Source organism: Musca domestica, unplaced genomic scaffold (genome assembly GCF_030504385.1).
Source record: "Musca domestica strain aabys unplaced genomic scaffold, Musca_domestica.polishedcontigs.V.1.1 29, whole genome shotgun sequence".
Classification (NCBI taxonomy): Eukaryota; Metazoa; Arthropoda; class Insecta; order Diptera; family Muscidae; genus Musca; species Musca domestica.
In genome coordinates this window covers 9,728,621-9,755,637 of record NW_026712296.1, presented here as the reverse complement: position 1 = coordinate 9,755,637, position 27,017 = coordinate 9,728,621, and the positions used below count along the sequence as shown (strand labels likewise).

Genomic DNA, 27,017 nt, shown 5'->3' with positions numbered 1-27,017 from the left:
GGGCAACGAAAGTTTAGAGATCTATAATGGCCTTCCACAAGGAAGCTGTCTAAGTCCTACTCTGTTTAACATTTATACTCTCGGCTTACATGGTATAAATAACCAATCCATCAAAACTTTTCAGTTTGCGGACGATTTCATTATACTATCAGCAGAAAAAGATTTTGACGCTGCTAACAATATTCTTCAGAACAAGATGAATGAATTTATTAGGATATTAAAATCCCTTAACCTCTCTGCAAACACTGAAAAAACTGTAGTTATGTATGTAGCAAAAGGTGCCAGAAAAATACCACAAATCAGAATTGAAGGAATTCCAATAAACTCTGTGGACAAAATAAAATTTCTGGGAAGACACATAAAAAACAGCTTAACTATAAAAAATCATTATGATGAAGTAATTAAGACTTCCAGCTACACCCTAAATGCCTTGAAAATGGTAAATTCGCTTAAAGATGGAATTCACCCCAAAATATCTGTGAACCTTTCCCGATCGCTTCTTTTTTCAAAACTTGAGTACTCTATTTCTTCAATGGCTCACATGCCCAACTACGTCAATAAAAAACTAACAACGTGTCAAAACCAAATTCTACGGAAGAACTTAGGATTAACACCTTCAACGCCTGTTCACATAATTTACGCCTTAGCAATCGTTTTGCCTCCGGAACTAAGGTCGCAGTATCTAGCTGCGAAAGAGCTTTTAAAATTCAAAATGTTTCACTGGGACACTTATGAAAAATTCACGTCTTACCCAACTAATAAAACAAGTCTTGGATTGGTATACAACAAATTCAAACACATCTTCGACAAAACCAAAATATGTCCGTCTGAAATTCCAAGCGACAAAATTTCATACGCTATGAACATCTTTAATGCTGGAAAAAACTCAGAATCAAAAGAATTCTTTTATAGTATATATCTTGAAAAACTAAACGAATTCAAATCTAGCGGCACTTCCATATGGGCAACTGATGCCTCTATTATCGGAGACTCGACAGGTTGCGGAGTTTGCAACATATCATCAAATCAAAACTTTCTATTCAAAATTAACGCCAAATGTTCATCACTCATGGGCGAACTCAATGCTATTAACAAGGCCGTTGACCTCATTTTAGAAGATGGTATTCAAAGGGCAGTAATCCTGACGGATAGTAAAAATGCCTGTTTGCTCCTAAGAAACAACACATCACACAACTATTTAGTCAACATAATAATCAACAAAATAAACAATTCAACTTTAAGTCACCTTACCTTCCTGTGGGTTCCATCCCACATTGGAATCCCATCTAACGAACGTGCCGACTATTTTGCCAGACAAGCCGTGGAAGCTGGCTGTGTAATTTCGTCCAATTTAGCCGTAAAGGATGCTCGTGCGGAAATATATGAAGCCCTATGGGATGAATGGGTTAGAAAATATAGACTATTGTCGTTATCAAAAGGCACATACTTCTCTAATTTCTTTCCATCTCCACCAAAAAAACACTGGCATGACGAAATGTCTTTAGAACCTGTAGAAATTAAAATTATCAATAGACTCCTAGCGGGTCACTCATACTGCAAAACGTACCTGCATAAAATGAACCTGATAGACACTAATTTGTGTGCTGTTTGTAATGTACCTGAAACGGAAAATCATTTGATATTTGAGTGCAATAAATTTCACCACATAAGATGTAACTTCAATATTTTCAACGATTTTACCAACTTACCTGCTTTATTGAAATACCGAACAAACACCGTCATCAAGGAACTCTGTAATTTCATTACTTCAGCCAAAATTGAATTGTAAACAAAAATGATGTCATATGTCATATTCACCATGGAACTAGTTCAATTATTTAGTTACTTAAGTATTCACTAATATGTAAGCAAAACTAGTCTTGGTATATAGGTACTACGGGTACCTATCCAACAATTACTTTTCAATAAACCAAAAAAAAAAAAAAAAAAAAGAAAATGATCTTTTCAGTAAGGTTTCACCAGTCCGATTTAGGCTGTTTACTTTTGGAATTTTGAATTTTGACACTTTATCGCATTTCTGCTAATTTTCCGTTCCCTTACTTTTTGAGCAAACCTAAATGAGAATGACATTTCGAACTGTTCTCTCTTCTGCTAGTTTTACTACTAAAAAAGTACTGGAACACAACTAATGTAACTTGAAACAAAATGTTCTTTGGTACAAGCAATGCATTGCTTGTCATTGTATTCTTTTCTGAAGAATGATGTTGTGTGCTGTTGTTTCCAAGTGATGTGAGATGACGACAATATGCACTGTTTTTGTGAATGCATTCATAGGCAATACCAATTCCATTTAATCCGATCTCTGGTTGGAACCGTGGTACAATGAGGAGAAGGTAAGCCAACTTTGAAAAAATTCCAAGTATAGAGGTCTACCTGTTTGGCTTGTAATGTCAGAATTAGTATCAAAACAATAAAAAAATCAAACAACTTGTTGCATTTATTTTGAATAAATAATTGAAAATCGCGATAACTGAATGAAAGGTCAACCCTTCTTTTCAAAATCATGTACTATATATCTCTGAAGGATTATTTCGCTACAAAAACTCTAGATTTTGTTGATGCATACGTTGAAATAAACATTTTGAAAACACCCGAACTTGAATGTTTTCTAAACTATTTTTTTGTTATTGAAAAGAAAACACATACATAAACAAATAAAGATGACATATTAAGCCAAGAAAATAAAAAATTAAAATCATAGCCCTACCTTGATATCATTATTTCATTTTTTCATTTTTGACAAAGGTCACATTTATTTGGAGTTCATTCTACATGCTAACAGTCGTGACTTACTGTTCTAAAAACTTAAAAATAATTATAGCTATTCGCTTATACTACTTAAATTATATAAATTGCTGTGGCCTAGCCATCAGCACACTATCGAACAAAAGAAAAAATCAAATTCACAATTTACACATATGTCCCAAAAAATCCAAAAATAAAAATGGTTGGAACCACAGTACGAGAGGTAAACAATCAGTAGATACAACACAAACAAATTTCGTTTGATTGCAGGTACACCAATTTTTATTGCGGCATAGCATGGTAGAAAAATACAGGTAGATGCATCAACGCTTTATATGTTTTCTTATACGGCACAAATCGTGGGTTGTAAAGATATGCATTTTTCAACAATTTTTACAAATTTAAAAAATTTTTCATTCAACATTTTTAATTCCAAAATTGGTTTGACAGTTCATTGTCCCAGCAGCTGCGTCGATGCGTCTACCTATATTCTTCTACCATGCGGCATAGCAAATGTTAATTGATAAAAATCGATGATGTCTTCTCGATTTGTTGACACCAAAAGTCGATTAATCGAAATACATATGTGGCCCCCTGCTCAAGCTCACACGTGCACTTTGTTTTGAGCATTACTACAAAAATAAATATAAAATGAAGCAGAAAACAACCAAAAAAGAAGAGCCATTATTGGAGGGAAGCAGTGATACAAATGATGAATTCGAGGACACCGAAGAAGAAATGGGTGAATCTTCGGAGGAAGATGAGGAGCTAAACGAAAATGAGCTGGATGCCAGCGACACCGAGTCAGACGAAGATGTTTCCGGGGATGATGAATCGCCAGTATCAAAAACGGATTTAATAAGAGAAAATCTTCGCGAAAAATATAAAGCACTACAGGGAAAACAACTGTTTATCCTTTTCCCACAAAAACTTCCCGAATCCGAAGAAGAGCTGGAAGAAATGGCAAAAAAGTTGTCCCCCTTAATCACAAAGGTGCACAAGCCGCGGCAAAAACACGTTCGGTTTTGTCTGGTAGAGTTCAATAGCAAAGACGATCGTGATACTGCGTGGAATGAACTCAGACAGTCTATTAAAAATGGAGATTTGCCAAAGTGTAAAGTAAATATACCACGAACAGAAAATGACGAGTACATAGAGCAGATGGTTGAACGTAAAATAAAATCTGTGGAAAATAAAAAAAGTAAAAACCGTCTAAAGAAGGCGAGTAAGAAAGCACAGTTCAAAAAGATATTCACACCGACCGTTGTTATTTTTAATCTCCCAAAATCTGCAACCTTAGTGCAGATACGTGAACTATTTCCAAATGCTGTCGACATTCAAATGAAAGCGGGAAAAGGTAAACAAAATAAGGATAAGACTATCGCTTCCGTAACACTGCATTCAACAATGGAAGCTCGAAACGCTGTTAAACAAAAATTATCTATGGATGGCAATCAATTGGTTGTAAAGTTTGACAACCAAACAATTAAGAAGAAGGCCAAAAAGCGTGGATCCAAAATGGTTGCGAACGAAAAGAGTTCAGATGTACCACGCGAAGAGGATGAACCGGCAAAGAAAAAATCCAAAAATGAAAATAATTCAGAGAAAAAACTAGAGAACAGAAAGAAAGTTAACATTTCTAGTAAGGGGCAAAAGAAAAATAAATCCTAGTACATATAATCACAAAAAAATTGTGGCCTTTTTTGCTTGTATTGTTTATTTTTTGGTAGGTCTTTTACAGGTAATGATTCTACTGCATGGGCACATCGCAGTTTTAGGACACATACAAAACCTTTTCAGGAAGCACAAAAATATATTTGTATTGCATTTTTTGCCGATTTTCTTTTTCGTTTTTTTCTGTTGACTGGCACTGGATATACTACTGAATGAATATAATAATGTCCTAAAGTACTCTCCGGGATCTTTCGTTTAATTAGGATTTTTTAAGAATAGCGAAATATCGTTACACCGATTGTACTAAATGTGTTCTTCGAGACTTTTCGTTTGAGCCGGTTTTAAACATTGTATTTCAATATATAGGATATTACTCAATATATAGCATAATACTTTCAATATATGGGATAGTATTCAGGTTAGGTTAGATTAATGGACGAGCGGTTGACTTAATGTAATCTCTCCACTCGGAGATCTGTTGGTCAATTGTGTTCATCCTAAATTTGAAAATAAAGAGATTGGATAAATTATGAAATCTAGGACTAAAAGTTCATCGTGTCGTCTTTAGCCACTTAAATATTCTGGCTAATTGAAGAATTACTGCAGTCTCTGTGTTAGAGTATAAAGACAGATTGGGTGCTATTTGCTCTCCCACACATTGATAAGTGCTGGACAGTGGCAGAGCAAATGGTCAACTGTCTAAATTTCTTCTTCGTAGATCGTAGAGTGTCCAAAGGATTGTTTGCTCTATTGTTAAAGTTCTCTGAGTCAATGGGCACACCTGACTCTCAGTTCCTCTACGTGAGGACATAATGACTTAAGTGTCCTGGAGACGTTCAAATTTTGTTTTTTTTTTTTCAAACAAGTGCATATGTGTCAGTGTGTAACTTCGTGTTTTGCCCGCAAACGTACAAACAAGTTTGTCAAACATTCATTTTGTAATTATTTTCGTTGAGTGCAGTCATGTCGTCATCGGAAGATGAGTGACTTTTGTGACAGCAGTTGTGTTAAAAAAAAATTGGAATGAAAAAGAAAATATGGATGAAAAAGTGGTATGAGCAGCGCAAAAGATTTACACATGAAAACCTTTTGAAGGAGCTGCGAATGAGTAGTGTTGATGACTACAGAAATTTTTTGAGGATATTTATTTTTTTAACATCTTCAACAGTACCATCGGGGTACTGTTCCTTAAAAAAATCAAGGAGTATATTATATTGTTTTTTCTTCTCATCCCTATTACTGTACGCATCTGTCCGCACATTTCACAATGCATCAAAGCATTGGTACATTTCAATAAATTTTATTGTAATTTTTTTTCGTCCGCGCACTTACTATTCATGATTACTCTTCAACATTAAAACACAAATGGCATTTTGTTTGACAAATACTAATGGAGACGTTCAAATAGATTTGCGCAAATAAAAATATCAAAATATTTTGATTTTCCATCAAGCAGAGCCGACAACAAATGTGTGTAGCCGACGAAAGCCGATTAGACTCACATGGACACACACATATAAGCTGCTTGACGAAAAAAATTGAACGTCTCCAGGGCACTTTAAGCAAAGTAGGGTATCTGAGCGGCCTTCTCCTGAATGCACCTGTGATCAGTAACGATTGAACTTGATCAATTTCTTGTCTGAGGGATGACTTACCTAAAGACTCATATAGGACGAACAATCGACTCCACTTGGTTATACAGAGTAAGATAAAAAAAAAACTACAACAAAGTCAAACGCCATAATTTTTACATTTTTTTTTTAAATTTTATTGAATGAAAGCTAAAAATGTCGGAAATATCATAAACGTTTAGAATAAGTTTAGATTTTCTCGAATTGATCGCCTTTGGCACGAATTATGGCCTTCAAACGGCCAATGAAACCGTCACACGCTGCCCGAATGTTGCCCTGCGCCATTCCCGGCGAAGCACTTGCTTGAGGTGATCGACACTTTGGCACTTTTTAGTGCCAACTTTGCTTTCCAAAATACTTCAAACATAATAGTCCAACGGATTTGAGATTTTGGTGGCCACTGGAAATGAAGCGAGGAATCTCATTTTGTAACCATTCTTGGTCGGTGCGTGTTTGCGTGCCCAAGGCTTTCATACACCCCCAGAATATAATATACTTTCGCGATAATATTTGGCATTTATTCTGATGCCACGGTCGATTAATATGAGCGGAGAGCGACCATCGGCTGTCCAACTGAAGGTGCACATTTTCAGCTGACCTCTTTGGCAAGTAAACACGATCATTTTGTTTGTTTGCAAACTGCTGGACAACATACGTTTTCTCATCGGAGAAAACCAAATTCGACAGTTCACCACTTTCGGCCAAGCGAAGCAACTATTTAGCTCCTTTGAGTCCATTTTCTTTCTTTTTGGAATTTCAATGGCTTTACCCCGAGCTCATTTTTCAATATTTGCCGAATTTCGACCACTGCGAGGCGGGTTTCGATCAAGTCGATTCTTTACTTTTCGAACCATTTCTACTGATGTTGCTATTTTCATCCTTGGTACGAGACACAAAAGATTTATTCACATTTAAATGCTGGAGTGCTCTAACGATAGTCACTTGTGGTTTTCAAGCCAAATATAAAGAAATCACATTATCACGTTCAAAATCCATCACGAATAACTTTTTTTGGAAAATTCTCACCAAAATGCTTTTGTACGCTTGTAAACAATATAATGAGCTGTTACTGAAATAATTTTAACAGCTGTCGGACGAGTGGCTTAGAAATGACAGCAGTCCGAATCTGGTTGCAGTTTTTTCATCTCACCCTGTATGCGGTTTAAGACCCCTATAGAGTTCTTGTAAGAGTAGAGTGCGAATATCCCTTTTTTTGCATGTTTTCAGTATTTCTCTACCAGCTTAATTCGACGTTTTTCACCATACATGTTACGTCGAGCGTATGAAATATAAAATAGATCAGAACAACTTGTTGCATCTAATTATGAGTAACTCTGACAGGAAACGGGCATACCCTCAGTGTTGTATTTCGGTAGTTTAACAAACCTGATTTACCTCCTTATCGTAGAATGGACTAATTTGTAAATTATGTTTATAAAAATGGTTGCGTTGCGAAGCAACACTCATTTTGCATCCACCCTCTAATAATTGTATCATGGCTAATGGGTGTCATAACTACAAATACCCAACTTCAGACAATTTCATTTAATAATCGAACGGTGCTGTTATATGGGAGTCATAGAAAACTCAGCAAATATGACTCATTTACAAACCTTTTAGCCTCCTATTCAAGATTTCAAAACATTTCAAAGTGTACATGTATATATTTATATATTTATATATGTCATTATATAAAATATATATGTACACTTTGAAACAAAATATGTATCCTATTCATTCATTAAACAAGGTTCAATTTTGTATATTATCTATAATTTATTTATACATACGAAAAATACAACGCTTTTAACTTCAAAAATATTTAAATGGCAAAAAATTTAGTGTAGGGTATGTGAAGTAATGGAGACATTCCTGATAATTTTAATAGAAATATTTCTTTTAGATATAAAGAAAAGGGGCATTTTATTTTATCTCTGCTATATTAAGTAGGACGACAAACATATTAACGGCGGAACAATGGAAAATAATTTTTTTGCGATATTCTTGTGTGAGCATGAATATATTGTATAAATATGCGTATTTTGGATACATAAGAAAGCAAGAACAAGTTTTTATCGAGCACTTTCTGCACAACAACAATAGTGAACAAATATTCTTGGTGATATGGAAATACAAGAAGAGTTCGTTATTATCTTTAAGCAAATAAACAATCCACAATAACCGACATATTTCATTGCATATACAATCCAACATACACTTATGTCTTGCAAAGAGATACAGTAAGATACAGCATGCTATGATATACTGATTTTTTAGGCTTTGCCAGCAAAAATGTTGGTACAGTTATTAATTTAGCCAAAGAGCCACTTGTATTAAGTCATATCGATAGGGAATCAGGCATTAAATATCCAATAAAAACCTGAGGTTTTTACTAATGTATCTTACTGTACACATAACAGTGGAATGATTTTTTAAGTTTTTTTTTTTTTGCGAAAAATTGCAACATTTCATGATTTGTGGTTAAGTGTATGCATACTTTTCTTGTGAAACTTTATTTTTTTGTTTTGTTTTTTTATTTATTTATTTATTTTTTTTTTTGAAATAAGACAAATGCTAAAACAAAAATAAACCTTGTGGATATGTTAAATGTCTGCACACAATGTTAGCCGACTTTTGATTTTTATATATGAATAATGATTCAGGACGTGTAATGTTGCATGAAAATTTAATTTTATTCTCAAAAAAAAAGTCTTATTACACTTCACTTAATATATACTAGGAGAAAAACGTGAGGATAAGCATTTAGTTTGCATTTTATTCATCTCCTTTAAATCATACATTTTCCATTTTTGTTTTGTTTTATACAGTCTCAAAATTGTATCTTTTCATACGATAAACGTTTTTCAATGTGTATCTCCGTTACCATCTGTTAAACGTATTGTGTACTTACATAAAAAATTTTATCGGTTAATATTTTAGTTTTCACATTTCAGTGCATTTTTCTTTTGTATATCAGTTATGTATGTATATATTCGATAAAAATAAAATGTTTGAAAGGCATTATGAATTCATTTATCTTCTTAGATATTTCTTTTATATATGTATATATTTATTATATTCTTTCAAATAAAATTTGGAAACTCCAAAAAATTCGATCTGGAGAAATAGTTTGCAAAAATTCATGATTACTTTTGTATTTATGTATAAAGGAGCCTTTGATGAGCTGTGGGGGAGGACTGTTGATTGTTTGTCTGCTGCGACGTTGGTGGTGGAGGAGGGGGTGAGGGTGGAGCGCGCAAAGGAATTGCCGGCATAAAACGTACACGTTCAGCATCTGTGTTAGAAGCAGCACTTGCAGATGCACCATTTGCGGTCGCGTTAAAAGCAGACGTGAAAGCTGTGGCGGCTCAAAGAGTGTGGTAGTTTCGTTCATTACGAGCCTTATAAAATTTGTAAGCTACCAAGCCGATAGCCAATAATCCTAAAGTTAAGACAATGCCACCAATGAATGAGGGACCATCAAAACGACGACAAGGTGGCAAAGGTGTTGGGTTTGGAGATGGAGATGGAGATGGTGATGGAGTGGTAGTGGTGGTGGTGGTTGTGCTATTGGGTGAAACTGTTGTTGTTGTATCGGGAGCAACTGTTGTGGAAGTCGTGGTTGTCGAAGATGTCGTAGTTGTTGTAGTATCATTCGAAGCTGGAGTTGTTGAAGTTGTCGTCGTTTTTTCTGTGGTTGGTGTCGGTTTTTCAGTTGTTGTAGTTGGCTGTTCCGTAGACGTTGTAGTCGTAGGCTTGTCTGTTGAGGTTGTAGGCTTGTCTGTTGTGGTTGTAGGCTTGTCTGTCGTAGTAGTTGTTGTATCATCTGGAACTGTTATTGGCACAGCCGTTGTTTCAGGCACATTCGCTTTTTCAGTTCCCACCACGGTTTTGTTATCTGCTTTAGTAGCATCTAAAATTAATAAAATTTGAACATTTTTTCCATTATATATATTATGTTTTGCTATATTATTATTAAATTATATTAAAATGTTAATAATTCACAGCGTTGCTTGAAATTCGACGTACGGTCCATGGTACAATGAAAAGAAGGTAGGCCAACTTTGAAAAAATTGCAAATTTGGCTTGTAATGTCAGAATTAGTACCAAAACAATAAAAAATCAAACAACTTGTTGCATTTATTTTGAATAAATAATTGAAAACCTCGATAACTGAATGAAAGGTCAACACTTCTTTTCAAAATCATGTACTATATATCTCTAAAGGATTATTTCGCTACAAAAACTCTAGCTTTTGTTGATGCATACGTTGAAATAAACATTTTGAAAACACCCGAATTTGAATGTTTTCTGAACAATTTTTTTGTTATTGAAAAGAAAACACATACACAAAACAAATAAAGATGACATATTAAGCCAAGAAAATAAAAAAAATAAAAATCATATGGTATCATAGCCCTACCTTGATATCATTGTACCATGGTATGGTCGATGTTTTTCGCATTTCAAGTTAAGCACATGTATTGATATGAATGTTACCAAAATAAGTTCTTCAAAATATATCCAAAAAAACGAGAGTTACTATTATAGGGCAGATATACCTGGAGGTGGACTTATAAAGCCCTCTTCTCATTACCAAATAACCTACACGGTGAGATGAAAAAACTGCAACCAACTTCAGACTGCAGTTATTTCTAAGCGACTCGTCCGACAGCTGTTAAAATTATTCCAGTGACAGCTCTTTATATTGTTTACGAGCGTACAAAAGCATTTTGGTAAGAATTTTCCAGAAACAAAGTTATTCGTTATGGAATTCAAGCATGATAGTGTGATTTCTTTATATTTGGCTGGATAACCACAAGTGGTTATCGTTAGCCACTTGCTCGTTACGGTGATACTGATAGCGTAGCCCGGCGTCAAAGAAGTGGACGGAAGAAAACAGCAACATGCAAATGAAAAATGGAAAAATGGTTCGTAATCTGAACATATTGCAATATTAAATAGTTAAATCCATTGAAATTCCAAAAAGTGCAAGAACTTACACTGCAACAGAAAGAAAATAGACTCAAAAGAGCGCTTGGCCGAAAGAGGTGAGGTGGGTTTCTCCGATGAGAAAACATTCGTTGTCCAGCAGTTTGTAAACAAACAAAATTATCATGTTTACTTGCCAAAGAGGTCGCCTGAAAATGTGCACCTGCGTTTGGCCACCAGAACTCAAGAGCTGGCCATGGTGATGGTGTGGGCCGTCATAACAGCCGATGGTCGCTCTCCGCTCGTTTTAACTTTAAACTTATTGTAAAATTTGATGGTATTTCCGACATTTTTTGCTTTCATTCAATAAAATTTAAAAAAAGTAAAAATTGTGGCGTTTGACATTGTTGTGGTTTTTTTATCTCATCCTGTAGACACAAGTCAAACTATTCGTCAAATTTCAGAGCTCTACACAAAATGATGTGCATAACGTAACCCACGCAACCCCACGTTCAGTACAAAAACACCGACCACTATGGTAAAATTTTTCGAACGGACGTATTGCCCAAATACTCAAGGTTCATATCTTCAAGGCAATTTTTTAATTGTTCTATAATTCCTTTTCAACATACAAAAAACAACAATAAATTCTGTCAATGTTGAAATTGTTCAACTTTATTCATCACCGGAAAAGGTAGTCAAGATACCCCTAGACACACCAAAAACTGTAAAATCATCATCAACTTTTAAAAGCAATTACATTATTAGCTTATAAAGAAACATCAAACTAAACTAGCTAAAACTTGCTTGTGCATTATTGAGTATTTTCAATACATTTGGTATATTCTTACAGAATTAATGAATTCTTGACTTGAATTCTTGGCGCTAAGTGAACCCAGTAAACCGTTTCAAAGAGTATGGTACGGCTAGGATGAAGTTCTTATTTTTATAACGATCACATTACCTTTTGCTTCGGGAATTTATTGATTTATTTATTTATTCATTTCATACCATAATACTAAAGCCTCCAAGGCCATTGGAAGGTGGACTATTGTTATCCGTACAAGAAGAAATGATTTACTACCATGACATGTTCACAAAATCAATATTCAATTTTACAACATGGCCAATGATGCTAAAATTATTATAGACACCTACTTAATGTGTTATTAATAAGTTTATTTAGAAAATAAGTTGAAAAAGTTTTTATTGCAAATATATAGAATTTAGTGATATGAATAATGTTACATTTTGAAAGAAAGCCTTTTTTATAACAATGTGGACTTCTTAAAAATTTTTGAGTCACTGCTGTACATAGAAGAACTTTAAATTATTTTTGTTGTTGGTTGGTATCTAGTCATAGTTTTTATATACCTAATCTGGATTTTTTAAATATATTAGATAATGTGTTCAGTCATACGGTGTACGGAGTATCCTTTTTATAATCAGTATCAACAAACCCATGTCAATCACCAATGATAAGCTTCATTGACCATCGATTTTATATGTTGCAACAAAAATGCGGACCAAAAACTTGCAGAGAACTTGTTTACGATAATGTGTTTATCTCCTACAATTATCGTATTATTTATTAGCATCAAAACAAATACTTTCGTTCACGCAGACTATTCCAGAATATAGAATGCACCATGCATATAATAAGCAGTGTAATCAATGTTCAAAGTAAATAAGGTATTAATTAAATACACACATCTATATATTAATATACCAAAACAAAGAGAATAAAGGTGATTTGAGACTGTATTGCATATGTTTCTGACAAATCCCATAGTCGCAATTTGATTTTGATTATAATTGTTTATAGTATATGCCTTTCAAAAACGACTCATACGGCCCATTTTTTGTATGTCCGTATTGTTGCACTTGCAAATCCCTTCCATACTATCTTATACTTATTAGATTAAAATGCAACGCTACTTGTATTTCATATGAATATTTTTATGTGTGGCCCTCTTCCCACCCCCTCCAAAACTTGAAAAAGTTTCAATACAATAGTTTTCGATAAGCAATAATTAAAATATAAATATTACCAATAAATTGATGTCCGAAATTCCAGCTCGGCTCAGTACATACCTTCACAATTGAATGGTGCTACGAAAAGTCCCAGCAGGAGGAAGGCAACGAAAATCGATGATTTCATTTCTTTTGAATGCAGTTTATAAGTTTTTTCACTGTTTGTAGGAATTTAGCTTTTTTTTCTCCAACTCTTTGGTTTTCTTGCTTTAACGAGAACTACGTCTACAACAGGGAAGAACAAAGGAAAAACTTGCTTAAAAACTTCGGTAGGTAATCGTATTAATTTAAAGATTACCAGGAATATTTTACAGTATTTCTGACTAATATGTAAATTGACCACAAATTCTACGAGTATAACTGTAATACGTGCTCCTTCTGTTTCTGTAAATTATGACTGATAGCCGAATTAGCCAGTTATTACGTTGCAATCGCCTTACCGATTTTTTTATACAACGCAAATCGATGTGGAAAAGTGAAATCAAAATCGGTATTTGGCATGTGGCAACCCTTAAAATTATCAAAAATAATAAGGAGATCTAGTCCATAAAAAACAAAATTTATTAAAAGTGTTGTTGCAACTTTTTGGTGCACGGGAAAGGTTTTTGGGTAAAAGGTGCAAAATTTATAGTATTTCAAAATTACAGAAGGTAGAACAAAGCTACCCCCTAAATACATTTTTTTCTTTTGGTGCCCTTGTTCTGTCAAAACATATACACAAATTGTACAATTTTGTGTTAAACTGAATTGCTCTACTATTTTAGATTCAATCTTGTGGAATAACCCCGAAATTCCATTCTTGTTTCGCGGGTTTTTCCCAATATAAGAGTTTTGTTAAAAAAAAATTAAAAAAAAAAAAAAAAAACAAAGCCAACTGTTGAATATTAAAAAGTCTATTTGACACTATAAGACTTCAGAAAAGAGTTGTTTTTTTCTAGTTTCTTTTAAGTTGAGCAATCTTTCTTATTGAGCCTTTTTTTGTACACTAGCTCTTTATTTTAATTTATGCAGAATGCCGGGTAAACCTCCCTTATGAGAATTTCAATGACGTGAAGTGCAATATAATTGGCAATTTAAATCAACTAGGTCTGCTAAATGCTAAAAATGAAATAGAAAATATTTCCTTTATAAAAGTTTTCGATTATCATTTTCATAGAACAAGAATTGAGGCTCTGGCTTCTATTTTCACATCTGCATACCGACTTTACCTTTATATCAAATAACTAGTAGACTAAAACATATTTTATGTAGTGATTTTAAACATTTTCATATATAAAACGCTTCAATTGTTTTTTGAAAACATCTTAAACAAATTCGAGAAATTTTTCATTCATAACTGTTAACGCCTAATGCTAAGTTCACATGGCACGTGATTCGCTCTTTATTCCTTGTTCGACCATTGATTAAGAAATACTACTTAATTCCCCACACTAAATTTACTGAGCGAACAAAGATTTTTGTTCTTTGTTCCATTCAAATCACTCTCAGAACTAGGATGAAATGTCTGCCACCATTGTTAAATTAGATCATTTATCAAAAAAAAAAAAAAAAAATATACATTTAAAAATATAATGAAATTTTAAAAAAATTTTGTGAAGACTGAAACATTTGAATGATAACTACAATGCTGAATTGCGTATGTGAATTTAAACGAAAGTAAATTTTGTTTTCTCTCTCATTCGAGGTACGCATTTTGTCCACGAGTTGAAATTTCCACAGAAAACTGGAAACAAAAGAGGCAATATTTTCAAATGTTAGTGTCGTCAGAAAAAATGTTTGACAAGTGTCTCTCCAGCAGAATTTAAAAATAGGAAAGTACAAAAATATCTTCAAAATGACAACATTTACACAAAAAGTTAAACACATAAATGAAAATTGTAAAATTAATGATATAGTAAATCTATAGGAGAAAATTAATCATTTCTTCTATTCATATTAGTGAGAATTTCATGTATTTTCGTATAAATTCCCATTAAACAAACAAAATTTTTGAAAAAAAAGGAATTATTTTACTGTGAATTACGAATCGCGTCGTAAGAACGGGTTAATTCGTGTACCTAATTCTGAGAGCGAACAACATGATTGAAAGTGCAATGAGAACATAACACCTGCTATGTTAGTGCGGCTACCTGTACTATTGTACCACTGACCGTAATCCATGGCCTAATTATAAGGTCTTCCTTCGAGCGAATTAATCTCAAAACAGCTGTTATTTTACCAGATGAAATGTCAAAATTCATGCTTGAGGCGAAAATAAATATTTTCGCCTTGACAGAAGAATTTTGTGGCGAATATGTTTGTTGCTATTTTTTGTATGTATAACACATGGTACAAAAATACAGGTAGAGGCATCGACGCAACTGCTGGGACAATGAACCGTCAAACCGAATTTGAAATTAAAAATGTTAAACGAAAAATTATTGATATTTGTAAAAATTGCATATCATAACAACCTCGTATTAGAAAACGTATAAAAATCTACTTATTTTTGACAAAACATTCTAACAATTTTGACATATTAATGTTCCCAAGCATTGCAATAATTTTTTGAATAATTTTTCATTTTAAATTTTTAACTTAAAAATTGGTTTGACAGTTCATTGCCCCAGCAGCTACGCAATGCGACTACCTGTATTCTTCTACCATCGTTTTGAAGTTTGTTTTTGTTGTAGCGAATTCAAATTTAATTGACAGATCGTCTGGTAATCAGCTGAGCTGGAAGGGGGACCTTATACTTGGATCATGCCGTAATCGATTATTTTGAATCGAATTTGAATTTTCGATTTAGAGGTCCCTATTTGCATTTGTCAAAGTAATACACGGAGCCAGGTTTTACAGTTCGTTCTCAAAGTGCTATTTTGTTTTTAATGTCACAAGTGTGAATCAATTTTTTTTCTAAATAATTACAAAGTGTTCCAATTCAATAGTAGATTTAGCGTATTTTACGCACATATTTCGGCGCACACATTTTTATGTAATAAAGCGAGTTTAAACACCAACCTGTACAACTATAGGTGGTAGGTAAGTCACGGTGTCCAGTCATAAAATGTGTATGTGCCACAATAACAACACAAAGTCACGTTAAAAATATCTAATAAAGTCTTACATCTGACCTATTCTGGAAAGTAAACAATGCACACCTTTCAAAGAAAAAATAAAAGGATTAATTAAATTGGCCTTTAACTAAATATAGAAAACAAAGTATTGATGACATCTGGCACTAGGCCAAGGTTATTATTTCTTTCTTACTGTGTTTAGATAAAGTAACTTATTTTTTAAATAAAAAAATAGCTGCTTTTCTTATTGGACAGAATTATTTCTTGCCTTTTCTTTAGTTATTTACACCTGTATTATTGAATAAACACAAGAGCTTTCATTTTTTTTATTAATTTTTTTAACAATAGTTAAACTCTTTATTGGCCAAACACTAAATAGGAGTAATAACTAGCCACGTCAAATCTGTCAATTTAACTTAAAGTCGACCTAACAGATGATAAAAAACGCTCCGATTTTTTTGGAATAAAAATATTATTTACCCTTTTATTTAAAAAAAGCTTATTTACCCTTTTTGCCTTCCATTAAAGAATATCGGTGTTTTTTTTGTTGTTCTGTAGTCCCTGAATGAGATTTGTTTTAAACAAATTTTTAGGGAATCTTCATAATATCTGCTATATGGAGTCTGTATTAAAATTGAAACGCATACATTGAATTTCATGGAACGTATCCAAGGCCTATTCCCTGCAGGATTGAAATCATCTACAAGAAGAGAATAAAAATTGTATCGCTACACGTTTAATTATATCATATTGATATCAATATCCATCTTATTTGAAAATTCTTTGACTCTATATTTGGCAGCATGTTTAAATATTAAATTTTGAATGCCGCAAATGTACATATCGGTCTAAGGCTTTATATATATATATACCACATATTTCAAATAGCGTAATTGGATTGGCATTTTTTTTTTGATTACACGTCAAATAAATTGCCCTTTCTCATAAAATATTTATTTTGGGTGCCAGAGAAAAGCTAAGAGTTTGGAACACCCATTCACTTAAAAAAGAAGGAATATCAGGTGACAGCCATTGGTGCGTTAAAAGTGTTTTTTGTCTATTAATAAATCAAACATACCAACAGCGACCCTCTATTGCCCCCTAATTAAAATGTAAACAAAGGCATTGTCGTACTTACAGATACATTAATTTTAATTTACAAAAAACCAAGAGTTAGGAAGTAAAATAATTATCCATTTTTTGTATTCTATCTAATGTAAATTTACTAATTTACATACTATAATAAAAGCAAGTACCGTCCTTCAAATTTCTGATTCAAAAATTTTAAAAATGTAGTTAAAATTTATGTTAAAACTAAGTGTATAACTAATTATAATAGAATTTTATTATCATAATATAAAATCTACAATAACTAGCAATTATATTTTTAATAATTACTTCATATACCGCCTCCCGTAGTAAAATATGAATACATATATATGCATTTTTTTTTAGACTTTCACGATAACAAATAATATAGAACACAAGACGGCATTGATATTTCGGGTGCTTTAAAAGTCGATATCATTGAAATTTTTCTAGATTTGAGAGTATGGAGAAACCATGGTACAATTAGAAGGTAGAACAGAGGTACAGCCCTGAAGCTATGTCCGCTTCCTGTCAGACTCGTTTAAAATTATATGGAACAAGTGGTTTCATAACAGCTTTAATGCGCGAGCCGCAATCTACGCGTCTTTCAATCATTGGTTTTGAAAATATTTTGTTTTTATTGTTCAAAACAATAAATACAGGGTGAGATGAAAAAACTCCAACCAACTTTAGACTGCAGTCATTTCTAAACCACTCGTCCGACAGCTGTTAAAATTATTCCAGTGACAGCTCATTATATTGTCTACAAGCGTACAAAAGCATTTTGATCAGAATTTTCCAGAAAAAAGTTATTCGTGATGGAATGCAAGCGTGATATTGTGATTGCTTTATATTTGGCTGGAAAACACCACCGAGGAAGTGGACGAAAGAAAACAGCAACATAAGCAGAAATGGTTCGAAAAGTAAAGAAGCGACTTGTTCGAAACCCACATCGCAGTGGCCGAATTCGGCAAATATTGAAAAATGAGCTCGGGGTAAAGCCATTGAAATTCCAAAAAGTGCAAGAACTTACACCGCAATAGAAATAAAGTAGACTCAAAAGAACCAAATAGTTGCTTTGCTTGGTCGAAAGTCGTGAACTGATTTTAGTTTTTGGTTTTCTCCAATGAGAAAACATTCGTTGTCCAGCAGTTTGTAAGCAAACAAAATGATCGTGTTTACTTTCAAAAGAGGTCAGCTGAATGTGTGCACCTTCTGTTGGCCACCAGAACTCAAGTGCCGGACATGGTGAGGGTGTGGGCCGCCATAACTGTTGATGGTCGCTCTCCGCTCGTATTAATCGACCATGGCATCAGAATAAATGCCGAATATTATCGCAAAAATATTCCTGAGGGTGCATAAAAGCCTTGGGCACACAAACATTTTGGTCGCAGACCTTGGACATTCCAACAGGACTCAGCACCATCGCACTCAGCACGCACCACCCAAGAATGGTTATAAAATGAGGTTCCCCGCTTCATTTACCGTGCACAATTGCAACCAAAATCTCCGGATACCAATCCGTTGGATTATTGTGTCTGGAGTATTTTGGAAAGCAAGGTTGGCACTAAAAAATGCCAAAGTGTCGATCAACTCAAGCAAGCGTTTTGGCGTTTAATTTCCAGGGGGTAGACTACTCAGAAGGAATTTCTTGTGTGGATTCTGAGACAATTCCATTGAAAATTCGGCTAGAATCATCAAAATACCGAATATCGGAAGGTACCGTAATATGGGGGATATACGATATCGTGGACTTATATACATACAATTCTCTTCTAGGGGGCAAAATTCTCAGAGGAACTCCTTGTGTGGATTTTCAGAAAATTCCATTGAAAAATGTGCATAAAATCATCAAAATACCGGATATCTGGGGGTACCCTATATGCGGACCATTCGACATAGTGAACCGATATAGCCCATCTTCGAACTTGACAAAAGACTGATCTGTGCAAAATTTTAGCTTCCTATCTTAATTCGTTTTGACTCTGTTTAAAACACGGACGGATAGAGCTAGTATTTTACGCAGATCAAGAATATATATACTTTGTTAGGTCTAAAATAATTACTTCGATGAGTTACAAACGGAATGACGAACTTATTATACCCTCCATACTATGTATGGTGGAGGGTATAAAAATTGGCCACCACCATAAATAAATCCTAGGGACCCGTCCTATCCCTTCCCCAATACCAATTTTAGAACAATTTAGTTCGCATTTCCAAAGCACCACCAAGTCTCAAACACAGATACCATAAGTAATCTAAACTTCAGAATTATATCTCTATCCCTTCACTCAATACCAAATATAGTACCATTTAGTACTTTTCGTAGAATTATAGTAAACATTTCCGAAACCACATACGTATAAACAGTGACCCTAATACCAAATTTCAGCTATATCTGTTCCCAATACTAAATTGTATCAGATATAGTACTATTTAGTAGTTTTTATGCACTTGTAGTACGCATTTCCAAACCATCTCTATATCACAAAGCTACCAACAACAGGGACCAAATTCCAGCTTCATCTGTTGACCCAAACTAAACTGTTCCAAATTTATAAGCATTTAGTACAGTTCGCACACTTAGTAAACATTTGCCAAAACACCTTTACATACCAAACTTACTTTCCAACTTTGATTTTCATACCAAATTTTAAGTTTTTAGCTCTATTCGTTCAATACCAAATGTACCATTTTAAGAAGTTTTGTGCAATTTTAGAACTTTTGGTAAGCTTGAAGCTTAATTAAGTGTGAAATTGTTAAAATACAGGGTGAGATGAAAAAACTGCAACCAACTTTAGACTGCTGTCACTTCTAAGCCACTCGTCCCACAGCTGTTAAAATTATTCCAGTGACAACTCGTTATATTGTTTACAAGTGTATAAAAGCATATATTTGGCTTGAAAATCACAAGTGACTATCGTTAGAGCACTGCAGCATTTAAATGTGAATAAATCTTTTGTGTCTCTTACCATCGCTCGTTACCAGCGTTCGAAAATAAACAGTATACAAACATAGTGTACTGTACCAGTACAGTATCACAAAAAAAAAATTAGCGGCAGTGTACCGGTACACTACGACTAAAAATATGTTGTACCGGAACACAACGATGATCGTAGTGTACCGCAGTCGGAGCGCTAAAAAATCGTCATGTACCGCAGCCGGAACACTAAAAAATCGTAATGTACCGGAGTCGGAGCACTAAAAAAATCGTAGTACCACATGTACCACATTAAAAAAATCGAAATCATAAAACTGACAGGTAAATTATTTACAACAATATTGCAACGCAACACTAAAATAGCCTTTTTCGCGGAAAATTAAAAAAATAAATTTTCAATGGTTAAATACAAATTATTATCACTTCAGATTTGGTCCTTTCTTATTATTTTTACCTATTCCCATTTTTTCTACTTTCTTAAATTTCGCAACCAATCTAAACATACATGACAAATAAAATAAATTCAGCTTTAATTTTCATAATATTGAATTGTATTAGTAATTTTTGCTTTATCAAAAACATCAAACATATAATTTTTCTCAAACATCTTAAACAACACATATGTGGTACACTACCGATACTTAATTTTTTAATGTTTGTAATGCTTCGACTGCGGTACATTACGTTTTTTAGTGCTCCGACTGCGGTACAGTACGATTCTCGTTGTGCTCCGCTACAGTATCACTAAAATATTTTTTAAGGAAAGGTACACAACACTACGGTACAGTACCATACTGTTTATTTTCGAACGCTGCTCGTTACCGTGATACTGGTAGCGTAGCCCGACGTCACGGAAGTGGACAAAAGAAAACAGCAACATCAGCAGAAACGGTTCGAAAAGTAAAGAAGCGACTTGATTTAAACCCGCGTGGCAGTGGCCAAAAAATGGCTTGTAAGCTAAACATATCGCAATATTCCATTCGGCAAATATTGAAAAATGAGCTCAGGGTAAAGTCATTGAAATTCCAAAAAGTGCAAGAACTTACACCGAAACGGAAAGGAAATAGACTCAAAAGAGCTAAAGAGTTGCTTCGCATGGCCGAAAGTGGAGAACTGCTGAATTTGGTATTCTCCGATGAGAAAACATTCGTTGTCCAGAAGTTTGTAAACAAACAAAATGATCGTGTTTACTTGCCAAAGAGGTCATCTTAAAATGGGCACCTTCGGTTGACCACCAGAACTCAAGCGCCGACCATGGTGATGGTGTGGGCCGCCATAACAGCCGATGATCGCTCTCCGCTCGTATTAATCGACCGTGGCATCAGATTAAATGGCGAATATTATCTGGAAAATATTGTGGAGGGTGTATTAAAGACCTGGGCACGCGAACATTTTGGCAGCAGACCTTGGACATTCCAACAGGACTCACCACGCGACACCCAAGAATGGTTACAAAATGAGGTTCCTAGCCGTTTGAAGGCAATTTGATGCAATTTCCGACATTTTTTGCTTTTATTCAATAAAATGTAAAAATTATGGCGTTTGGCTTTGTTGCAGTTTTTATCTCACCCTGTATGTTGTGTCTTTAAAAAAGATCATTTCCCTTAAATGACCCTTATTGTAAAATAAACTTACATTTACCTATTATACAAGCATAAATGCGCTCTGAAAGCTTTAACTTACCATGACGAATATTTTTTATCTATTATGAATGTGGACTTTGATCTGGTATTATAATTGAACGTTTGGCAGTTGCTAATAATAAATGTACAATTACGTTCTTATCAATGCTATAATATATGTCGTTACTAGCTCTTTATGAACTCAATGAAGAAAAAATAAAGAAAACGTACTGATGTTTTTATAGAATGGGATCCATAATAATAAATATAAATACAGGTTATAACTTTTTATACAAATAATAAAATGTAGGTGCATATGTTCTTCTTTAAGATGTCTGATAATCAAAAAAAAAAAAAAAGTAAAAGTAAAAGTAGTTAAATATTTTTTATATTGGATTTATCGGTAAGCAGTAACTACTTGGTAAGTCCGCAAGGAATCAACACTCAATACCAACCTTTGTGTTTAAAACTAAAATTGATAATTTTTAACAAAAAAATGATATGTTTTATCAGAATAATTGTTTCCATTGTTGTTGTTGCACTAATTACTGTTCGCTATATCTATGACAATATATTTCATTTTGATATGGCTACGGTATTTTTTTTTTTTCAAATTACCCATGTTTTATATTGTTTCTGAAATGGTCATTTTAAATTCTACTAACATAGTCGATTGTTGAAAATTAGCGGTGAAGCAACGCATCGGAAAGTTTATAGATATTTGTGAGTGTAATCATATATTTCTATTTTCATTTAATTTTCAGATAGTAATTAAATATAAAAAAATATTTTTGTGACAAAAACTAAAATTTTATTTCCTTATTTTAATTTTATTTTTTCCAGCTTTCCCAACAACCGCGATAGTTATATTTCAATCATCATGTCTTCAATGGAAAAAATAAAGCAAAGACTTATGCATTTTTGTATAGCAATTACATTCTTTACATCGGGACTAATTATAAATGCTATTCAATTAGTACTGCATCTTACTCTAAAACCTTTTAACAAATGGCTCTTCCGAAGAATTATGTACTATTTATGTTACTCTTTGTATTCACGTAAGTTGGAACAAACTATCTATGAATGGGCTTGTATTTGTTTGTAATAATTATATTCCGTAAATTAATAGAATTGATCTTTGTTGCTGATTGGTATTCGAATAGCAAACTTCATGTTTATATGGATGCTGAAGATGAGAAGACATATTGTGGCAACGAACATGTTTTGCTTATAATGAATCATTCGTATGAGATAGATTGGCTGGCTGGATGGATGTTCACAGAAAAGGTTCGTGTATTGGGCAATTGCAAAGCTTATGCCAAAAAAGTGATTGCTTATGTACCCGTAATCGGCTGGGCATGGAAATTTGCAGAGTTTGTCTTCCTCGAACGTTCTTTCGACAAAGATAGGGAAATTATTGCTCGTCAATTGAAGGAAGTGTATGCATATCCAGATCCCACTTGGCTCTTGTTAAATGCTGAGGGTACACGTTTCACGGAGAAAAAACATGAAGCTTCGGTGAAATTTGCCCAGGAACGTGGCATGACCGTGTTGAAACATCATTTAATACCTCGAACAAAAGGTTTTACCGCTAGTTTGGATAGTTTGCGTGGACGTTGCCCAGCTATTTATGATATTAACTTGGCTTTCAAAAAAGACGCTGTGGTAAGTTACATGGTGTCTTACATAATGTTACATGATGAAAATCACATTCTAATTGCAGAATCCTCCGACCATATCCACACTTCTAAATGGGAAACCTGTGGAAGGTTTCATGTTTGTACGCCGCATCCCATTGGAACAAGTGCCTGCTGATGAGGAAAAAGCTGCGGCTTGGCTGCAAAACCTTTTCATTGAAAAAGACAGAATTATTGATAGTTTCCACTCCACTGGTAGTTTCTTTAAAACATCGGGATTCAAAGAAACAGCCTGTAAAGTATATCCCAAGCGATTATGTTCCCTCATTAACTTTTTGGCGTGGGCCGTATTTTCAATATCTCTGATTATGTATTACTTAACATCTTCATTAATATTGAAGAATTGGATTGGACTTTCAATTGCTCTTTCCGTCCTAGTAACATGTAAGTATAACACGAGTTTAAATATTTTATAGCTTGTTTTTATGTTCCACAGTTTTAATTTGGAAAGTATTTAGTTTAAAAGAAATTGAAATATTCACCTATATTATAAATATTAATCTTTTTGCAATTTGAGAACATACATATACATGTATTTATGATGCCGGAAGTCAAACAACATTGCCGATTAAGAGACTCCAACTACATTTACTTTTCGGATTATCATTCCGTCTTAATATTCATTTAATAGTTTATACAATAACATACAATTAAACTATAATACTAATTTTCTTTTTCTTTTCATTTCAGTTTATATATTCATGGTAAAAGCTATTAATATGTCAAAAATTAGCAAAGCATCAAGTTATGGAGCTGATGTTAAAAAATCAAACTAATCATTTTACTGCATTAAAATGACTACATATTCTTACCCTTATTCGATTGATTTCAGTTGCCTTTCGAATTTTAATTAATGTAGATGCATTAATGAAGGACTTATTTCTGTACAGAAATGATAGACAAAGAAGCACAAACAAACCTTTTTAATGAATATAATGTACACGTTAGAGAGATTATTACGTACAATTAAAAAGATATTATAATCGTACAATTTTCATGCAGTTATATGAAAACAAAATGCATATTTTAAGCCAAAAATATAATTACTTCAACAAAAACTCCAATTTTAAGTAAATGCCTAAAATTCGAAATTCTTTTGATTTACCGTATATATGTAACATCAATTATATTTTTCATATTGGTGTGTTGAAGTAGAAAATATGTGTTTAGAGAAATGAGCAATTATTAGCAAACCCTAATTGTTTTTTACCATAATCAATTGGTTGTTCTGAGATCGTTTGGTTCATTTTTATTTTTGATATACTTATTGTTAGCTAGTTGTAACTTTCAAAATAAACTAAACTCTTATCCCAGCGGGCCTATAAAGTTTTCTTAACCATTTTTGTGTATATATTTTAACAAAGAAAAAAATAAACATTTGAACATGTATATTGTAAAATGTTGAAATATGCATATTGATTTTTTTATGATAAATGTTGTCTATTTCTAAAATAAACATTTTTATTTATTAAAAATAACAATTGTTTTTTTTTGTTTTACTTAAAACTAAAATTTATAAATAATTGGTCTGTTCCAGAACTGCAAGAATGTAAAAGTTTTTACAACGATAACTGATTTTCACTTTATAATATCGAAAACAAAAAATTACAAAACTAGTAGATTCTTGCAAGTTCTGGAACATAGAAAATAAGTATGTTTGCGTTTTCTATATTTTGTGACAATTTGTACCAAAAAAATGGTGCTTCTCACAGCCGATCAATATTCATACAAAATCAGAACATTATCTTAAATTATGTTTACATTTTCCAAAGCGAGTGGATTTGAACTGTCAAATCCATTGCGTATATGTCCTTTGAAATCGAATCTCAAACCCAGTGGATGTTAGTTGACATATACACAATGAACTTGTCTATTGAAATCCACTGAATTGTTTATGTGTGAATTGCTGACATTTACCCATCGATATATACTTTATACGCCCCAATCGCGGATCGGAATTCAGAAATATATGTAATTCTTCTTTTCATATTAGTGTTTATTTCTTTTTATTTATTTAATTTTTGATCAAAATTGCCTAAATATCAACAAACACAAAGTTTGAAATGCAATAGGCAACTTTTTTCGATATCGTAAGGGAAAAATTGGTTATCGTAGTAAAAACTCTTACATTGTTGCAGTTCTGGAAAAGAGCTAAAATTCTTGCAGGTTCTGGAACAGAATTGAAATAAAGTTATCGAAAAAAATTTGTTTAAAGTATCACAAAATATTGAGTTATCGTACACACCTTATTGTAGTTTTCGTTGTACTTACATGATCTGTTTAATTGGTAAGTAGAACGAAATACTACCATAATGGTAGAAGAACACAGGTAGATTCGTCAATGCTCGGGAACTCTTGTTTTTGCTTTTCTTATACGATGTCATACATTGCATGTATTTTTAAACAATTTTAACAAGTTGAATAACTTTTCTTTGGAAACATTCAATTCTAAAATTGATTTGACAGTTCATTGTACAAGCAGATGTACACTTGTACATTCTTTGTCTTTTACAGAAACTTCAAAAATCTAATAATTTTGCAGTTTTTTCGATATCATAAAGTGAAAATTGGCTATAGTAGTAACAATTTTAATATTCTTGCTGTAGTGGAAGATACCATCTTACAGTTCTGTAACAAACCACAATGCAGTACTATATTGTACTTGTTTTACAATTTTTTACTTGAAAAGCGTTCCCGTACTCGAAAACCTAGTAAAAATTATAGGCATGACGTTCTCTTTTGGCTGATCTTCTGATTGGTTTAAATTTCGATTTCGTAGTATTGACATTTTTACTAGTTTGACGTTCCTGACTTTCTATACAATACGGTTCTCTCAGAGCGAATGTAACATCTCTCTCTTCTAATAGTTTTACTATTAAAAAGTACCGGAACACAACACATGTACATTTGTTTTGTCCGTTACAACAAAAATCCTTCGTCGTCAGTGACGTGTTTTTATACCCTCCACCTTGGAAAGGGGGGTATATTAACTTTGTTATTCCGTTATTCGGTATTTTGATTATTTATGCCACATTTTTTCTCGGATTTGTCTGAAAATTGGTATTTGTAGGTCATAACGGATCTCAGTTCGTGTGGCGAGACATTGCATGTATAGGTTTACGCTTTGGTATAGCCCCCATATAAAGGTAACTCCCGATATTCGGCATTTTGATTATTTTTGCCACAATTCTTCACTGATTTGTCTAAAAATTGGTATTTGTAGGTCATAATGGGTACTAGTTCGTGTGGCGAAACATTGTATGTATAGGTCCACGTTTTGGTATAGTCCCCATATAACGGTACCTCCCGATCGACGATTTTATGCTGATTATGAATATATATACTTTATGGGGTCTACGACGAATATTTAAGGATGTTACAAACGGAATGACAAAGTTAATATACCCTCCTTTCCAAGGTGGAGGGTATAAAAAGAAAAGAAGCTCCACCAATTGTACAAATTTTATAAATAAAAAGGAAACTAGCAATAAAATAAATAAACTAGCAATAAATAAACACCTAATTTTGTAAAATTAATCCAGTCATATTTACGTTACAAATTTTTGTAGGGC

At 33.3% G+C, this 27,017-nt stretch overlaps 3 protein-coding genes across 5 annotated transcripts; 2 read left to right on the top strand and 1 right to left on the bottom strand.

Moving 5' to 3' along the window:
- Positions 1-3,313: 3,313 nt before the first annotated feature.
- Positions 3,314-4,457, top strand: LOC101888524 (nucleolin). The gene has a single exon (XM_005181655.4). It carries the CDS (start codon positions 3,418-3,420, stop codon positions 4,435-4,437), a length of 1,020 nt encoding a protein of 339 aa, XP_005181712.1. The 5' UTR covers positions 3,314-3,417; the 3' UTR covers positions 4,438-4,457.
- Positions 4,458-8,740: 4,283 nt separating this feature from the next.
- LOC101888353 (integumentary mucin C.1) lies at positions 8,741-13,494 on the bottom strand. Its single transcript, XM_011293432.3, has 3 exons — positions 13,336-13,494; positions 13,098-13,262; positions 8,741-9,984 (listed from the first exon to the last, which is right to left on the bottom strand). The coding sequence occupies exons 2-3, from the start codon at positions 13,162-13,164 to the stop codon at positions 9,440-9,442; spliced, it is 612 nt and encodes a 203-aa protein (XP_011291734.2). The 5' UTR covers positions 13,165-13,262; positions 13,336-13,494; the 3' UTR covers positions 8,741-9,439.
- A 2,341-nt stretch (positions 13,495-15,835) lies between these two features.
- LOC101887958 (1-acyl-sn-glycerol-3-phosphate acyltransferase delta) lies at positions 15,836-24,926 on the top strand. 3 transcript variants are annotated; one of them, XM_011293431.3, is made up of 5 exons: positions 15,836-16,054; positions 22,592-22,806; positions 22,878-23,413; positions 23,472-23,829; positions 24,136-24,926. In XM_011293431.3, the coding sequence occupies exons 2-5, from the start codon at positions 22,629-22,631 to the stop codon at positions 24,219-24,221; spliced, it is 1,158 nt and encodes a 385-aa protein (XP_011291733.1). In that variant the 5' UTR covers positions 15,836-16,054; positions 22,592-22,628; the 3' UTR covers positions 24,222-24,926. The 3 variants fall into 3 exon arrangements, with proteins under 3 accessions (XP_011291733.1, XP_005181710.1, XP_005181709.1); XM_005181653.4 differs by having other exon boundaries at positions 15,836-16,058; XM_005181652.4 differs by lacking the exon at positions 15,836-16,054 and adding an exon at positions 22,321-22,471.
- Positions 24,927-27,017: the final 2,091 nt, after the last annotated feature.

Bases quoted from the DNA above. Each gene is read 5' to 3' on its own strand.
- LOC101888524 (XM_005181655.4), top strand. From the start codon at position 3,418: ATGAAGCAGAAAACAACCAAAAAAGAAGAGCCATTATTGGAGGGAAGC.
- LOC101888353 (XM_011293432.3), bottom strand. From the start codon at position 13,164: ATGAAATCATCGATTTTCGTTGCCTTCCTCCTGCTGGGACTTTTCGTA. The intron at 9,985-13,097 runs GTATGTACTGAG...TATTAATTTTAG, and splicing joins AGCACCATTCAATTGTGAAG to ATGCTACTAAAGCAGATAAC.
- LOC101887958 (XM_011293431.3), top strand. From the start codon at position 22,629: ATGTCTTCAATGGAAAAAATAAAGCAAAGACTTATGCATTTTTGTATA. The intron at 23,414-23,471 runs GTAAGTTACATG...TTCTAATTGCAG, and splicing joins CTTTCAAAAAAGACGCTGTG to AATCCTCCGACCATATCCAC. The intron at 23,830-24,135 runs GTAAGTATAACA...TTTTCATTTCAG, and splicing joins TCTTTCCGTCCTAGTAACAT to TTTATATATTCATGGTAAAA.